The 5,653-nt window shown below is 39.2% G+C and overlaps 1 protein-coding gene across 1 annotated transcript in view; it reads left to right on the top strand.

The window, feature by feature from the left end:
* LOC143030801 (uncharacterized) overlaps nt 1-1,562 on the top strand; it is a 1,953-nt gene extending 391 nt beyond the window's left edge. The window contains exon 1 of the mRNA XM_076194018.1: nt 1-1,562. This exon is cut by the window's left edge and continues 391 nt beyond it. Within this exon, the coding sequence (XP_076050133.1) occupies nt 1-1,051 (1,051 nt within the window). The 3' untranslated portion in view covers nt 1,052-1,562.
* Nucleotides 1,563-5,653: the final 4,091 nt, after the last annotated feature.

Genomic DNA, 5,653 nt, shown 5'->3' with positions numbered 1-5,653 from the left:
TTCCCAATGTGACCTCTGCGATGCGGCTTTCTCACGAAAGAATGATCTCAAACGACACATGGTGACCCACACTGGAGAGAAGCCTTTCAAGTGTGACCAGTGCGATGCAGCTTTCATAGCAAATAGTGATCTCAAACGACACATAGTTACCCACACTGGAGAGAAGTCTTTCCAATGTGACCTTTGTGATGCGGCTTTCTCACGAAAGAATTATCTCAAACAACACATGATGACCCACACAGGGGAGAAGCCTATCAAGTGTGACCTGTGTGATGCAGCTTTCTCAGGAAAGGGTCCTCTTAAATATCACAAAAGGGCCCACACTGGAGAGAAGCCGTTCAAGTGTGACCTGTGTGATGCAGCTTTTTCACGAAAGAGTGCTCTCAAATATCACGTAATGACCCACACTGGAGAGAAACCTTTCAAGTGTGACCTGTGTGATGCAGCTTTTTCAGGAGGGACTGCTCTCAAATATCACATGGTGACCCACACTGGAGAGAAGCCTTTCAAGTGTGACCTGTGTGATGCAGCTTTCTCAGGAAAGGGTGATCTCAAACGACACGTGATGACCCACACCGGAGAGAAGCCTTTTAAGTGTGACCTGTGTGATGCGTCTTTTGCACTAAAGGTTTATCTCAAACGACACCTGACGACTCACACTGGAGAGAAGCCTTTTAAGTGTGATCTGTGCGATGTAGGTTTCTTAGCAAAGGGTGATCTTAAACGACACATAGTTTCACACACCGGAGAGAAGCATTTCCAGTGTAGCATGTGTGATGCATCTTTCTCACAAAAAAATAATTTCAGAAGACACATGATGATCCACACAGGAGAGAAGCCTTTCCAGTGTGACCTGTGTGATGCAACTTTCTCACAAAAGATTAATCTCAAACGACACGTAGTGACCCACAGTGGAGAGAAGTCTTTCAAATGTGACCTGTGCGATGCAGCTTTCTCAGAACCAAGTAAACTTAGACGTCATGTGGCGACCCACACTGGAGAGAAGCCTTTTCAGCTTTCACACGGAGGACTTATTTCAAAGGTCACGTAATGACTCGCACTTCCTCACGAAAAGTTGATCTCGTGTGTTGCATGATGACCTATGCTGGTGAGAGGACTTTCCAGTGTGACCTGAGCGATATAACTTTCTTGTATGATGGTACTTGTAGCTATTAAGTACTGATGCACTGTTATAAACTGTCAGTTGAAATCTTAATTGGTTTACTCTCAGTTATGAAGTTATTTGAGTGACCATTGGCCTATTGCATAATGTGTTTTTGCTTGTTCTTTTTTTTTCAAAATTCTTAAGTGTTCCATCAAGTGCATGAATATTTTTGCAATTACAAAAAAAAAAAAATGAAAATATTAGAAAATTGTGCAACTGGTGGATATTGATATTTGTATGTCATGATGGATACAATTCTGTTTACCTTAGTATTGTGTAAAGTAGTTGGGAGTATACGCCATAGTTATTTGTAATCTGTATGATGAATTGTTCATTTTTAATAAAGAAGAAATCCAATTTGTTTCCTCAACTTTGTTATTGTTTGTAGCAAGAGGAATTTTTGGAGTCTAGTAGATTTGATTGTAGTTCTTCTTTGATACCTCCTGAGACAGAATTTCATTGTCTGATAATTTCTTAAATATATCATGAAAGGATTACAAGCATGCCGATAGGAGACCTTTTAGTCAGTAACTAGGTCAGATGTGGAAAAAGTAATGACAATAAATAAAAACATAATATAGGTAATAATAAATGCATAGGTATATTTAGATAAAAAACAGGTAAATAATAAATGATAATAAATTGACAAATATCTAATAATGTGAATCAAGTAAATAACAATCAGACATATAAAAACTGAAAAATATGAAATAAATGACATTACAGCATCTTGCTTAGGTATTTATCTAAATGATTCTTAAAGCTTTGAACTGAACTGCATTCCACTGCCTCTGCATGAAGTTAATCCATTCATTAACTACATCATTATTTGTGCCAAGAATAGCTTGTTCGTGGTGTTTAGTAGGAGTTGTGCATGTACTTGTTCCCTCTTGACTCTTGGGACAGAACCTCTTTGCTAGGTCGAGTTGTGATGTATTTTTTTCTGTTCAATTTGTTGTTTTCGTGAAGTGTACATATCATTTTGTGATGGATATCAGTTTACAATTAATCTTTGTACAAGTATTTGGTGAATGTCAATCTTTCCACGTGATGATCCTCGTTATGAGAGCTTTTGTGTCAGATAATTTCTGATAAATATTCATGACACCTCCATGGCATCTGGTGTCTCTGTCAGTGCTCTATCAAATGTAATTGTTGATTAGCATTTCTGCATCTATTATGTCATTCTACAAGTGAGTCTGGCAATATACACTAGAGCTTCCTCGACGGTGAGCTCAGAGTGTTTAGTGACTGTGTTTGTGAAATCATTGCTTTGTTATGTTGTCCTATATCACAGCGAGCTGCCTTGCCTAGTCAGTCTTCATTTTAGCCTTTACCGTTAAAGCTAACTTGAACTTCAGCTCCAAAGCATAACGAAACAATTCCTACAGTTCTACTGACTTGTCAATAATATAAACATGATATATCTTCTATTCAAAATACAATTTTAGATATAAACAGCCTGTGTTTCTAATTCTTTAATATAATCTATTAGTTTTGGATTGTTTTAAAGAACAAAACTGATAAAATTTGTTCAAATAACTGAAGATGAAATTGGTCCTCTTGATCTTTGATGTATACTGAAGACCTTATGCTAACATCCATTTCCACATTTGTAAATAACGACACTGAGTACAGTGCTATACAGGTACGCTTAGGCAGCTTACACACCTATGCAACCAGTTGCATAAAAATATATATCTGGACATAGCAGTGTGCATTTACCTAGTATCACAGGAAGAGGAGCTATGCTCGTGGTGTCCCGTCTCTGTATCTCACCATGTCTAATTTGTTCTTAAATTTGTTTATGATTTTTACACACACTATCATTTCGTCCCGTTTGTTCCATATATCCACAACTCTGTGGAGAAAATTCTTCTTTTCCAGGTCTCTTCTATAACTGTCCTTTTGAGCTTCCATGTTCCCTTGCATTTCTCTTATCCCAATATAATAAGTCTTCTCTATCAAGAATTTTCATACCTCTCATGATTCTGTAGATAGTCAACAAGTCACCTCTTTCTCTCCTTAGTTCCAGAGTCGGTAATTCTAGTTTTGACAATCTCTGTTCATATGGCAATTTTGAAATTGTTGGTACCATCTTCGTAGCTGCCCTCTGGATTCTCTCAATTTTCCTTATATTCTTTTTGGCACTGGGTGACCATAGTGTCACTGCGTACTCTAATTTTAGCCTTATCAGTGTGACTAGTATTTTCTTTACAATTTCTTCGCCCACCTTTATTGTTCTTAGCAAGTTGTAGGATTCTCCGACAATTTTGTTTATCTGTTTGTTGTCAGGAGACATGTCCTCTGTGATGATTACTCCCATGTGTTTTTCATATCCCCCTTCCTTTACTTTCTTTGCACCAATTCTATATAGTCCTGATATCCTTTTTTCGAAAGAGAGTTGACGATACCTAATACAGCGTTTAGGAAGAAAGTCAAGCATAAGTACACATGGGAGAGGGTGGTGGATGGAAGGGTGGTAGATAGAGCATTAATGGCTATATAGAGGTAGCCAGGAGTATAGTAGGAAGAGATAAGGAGGGAGTCATAAGGTGTTGAGAGATGTTGTGTGGAACAAGGAGGACGGGAGGAAATAGAAGAAAGGGTAGTGAGTGGTGGGATGAGGAAGCAAAGAAGAGTGTAGAAGAGAAGAAGCGAGCTTTCATAGATTGGTTACAAATTAGGACGAGGGAATCATATGAGAGGTACAAAGTAAAGAGAAGAGAAGTAAAGCATAAGATAAAGGGGGCAAAAAAGGAGAGCATATGTGAAATGGGGTAAGTGTATGACAGAAAATTTTGAAAGTAATAACAAAATGTTTTGGAAAGAAATTAAGAGAGGAAGAGGAGGCGAATCAAGTAGAGAGGAAAAGGTGTAGATGGAGAGAAGCTAATGGAAGCGAAGTCAGTGAGAAGAAGGTACGCAGAGTATTTTAGGTAGTTGCTAAATGTGAAGGAGGATAGGGAGGGAAAGGTAGTTGCAATGGGAAGCACTAAGAAAACGAGAGTGAGGAAAATGGAGGACAAATAAGAAAAGATGAAGTGAAGGCAGCTGTTAAGATGATGAGAGCAGGTAAGGCACCTGGGTTGGATGGATGCCATGCAGAATGTCTGAAAAAAGGAGGTACAGTGATGGTGGACTGGCTGGTGAGGTTATTTAATGTTTGTTTAAGAGAGGGTAGAGTGCCGGAGGACTGGAGGAGTGCCTGTATAGTTCCACTTTACAAAGGAAAAGGGGACAAGTGTGAGTGTAGTAGTTTCAGAGGGATCAGCTTGTTGAGTGTAGTTGGGAAGGCTTATGGGAGGGTCTTGGTTGAGAGGATTAGGAGAGGAACAGAGGGAATAATTGGTGAGGAACAGTGTGGTTTTAGGACAGGTAGGGGTTGTGTAGATCAGATTTTTGTGGTAAGACAGATATGTGAGAAAGCTATAGGAAAAGGCAAGGATGTTTTTTTAACCTTTTATGGATCTGGAAAAGGCTTACGACAGGGTAGACAGGAAGGCACTGTGGGAGGTACTGCAGATATATGGAATAGGAGGAAAGCTGTTAAGAGTAGTCAAGAGCTTTTACGAGAGTAGTAGAGCTTGTGTTAGGATTAGAAATGGAGAGAGTGAATGGTTTGGGGTACAGGTGGGTTTTTGACAGGGATGTGTTATGTCGCCCTGGCTGTTCAATCTATACATGGATGGGGTGGTGCGAGAGGTGAATGCAAGGGTAGTGGGTCAGGGATTGGAGATGGTTAAAGAAATGGGAGAAAAGTGGGAAATAAGCCTATTGTATTTAATTTTATTAAGCATTATGTGTAGGTGTACAGGGAAAAGTGATGCGTCATTGTGTGCGTGTTCGTATGTATAGCAAGCATGAATGTTCCAGAACTTTACTAATTGCCACTTCTTTTTACATGATTAATCTTCCTTTTATTTGTAATGCGAAAGTTGAATGAATGGGATATAGATTATTAATACTATTAAATTTAAATTATTGTATAACTGAGATTTGGATATATGTAAATTTCTCTGTGCAAAGAATTAATCAGAGAAAACGGGATGAACGCAACTATCACGATCGCCATGCCCAAGCTAGAAGTGACTCATGAGTCAGATTGAGCGAGCAAGCTGAGAGAGAAAGACAAGTACTTCGTGTGAGTGTAGAATTTAAGTATCCATGTCCTGTGCTGCTGTGCTGTGCAAATTAACTGAGGAACAATTCGCATAGTGTTTAACTCACACTGTGAACAACTAACAAGCCAGTTGTTGTTTGGTGACGACACTGCACTTGTAGCAGGATCGGAGGAGGGATTGAGAAAGTTAGTGACAGAGTTTGAGAAGGTGTGTGGAAGAAGGAAGCTGAATATAAATGTGGGCAAAAGTAAGGTGATGAGATGTACAAGGGGAGAGAGTGACAGCAGGCTGGAGGTGAGCATTAAGGGTGAAAGACTGGAGGAAGTGGATAGTTTTAGATACTTGTGTGCGAATGTAGCAGGAA

This window comes from Oratosquilla oratoria, chromosome 12 (assembly GCF_046742065.1).
Source record: "Oratosquilla oratoria isolate Oo_2021 chromosome 12, ASM4674206v1, whole genome shotgun sequence".
Classification (NCBI taxonomy): Eukaryota; Metazoa; Arthropoda; class Malacostraca; order Stomatopoda; family Squillidae; genus Oratosquilla; species Oratosquilla oratoria.
This window is presented reverse-complemented; position numbering and strand designations above follow the sequence as displayed.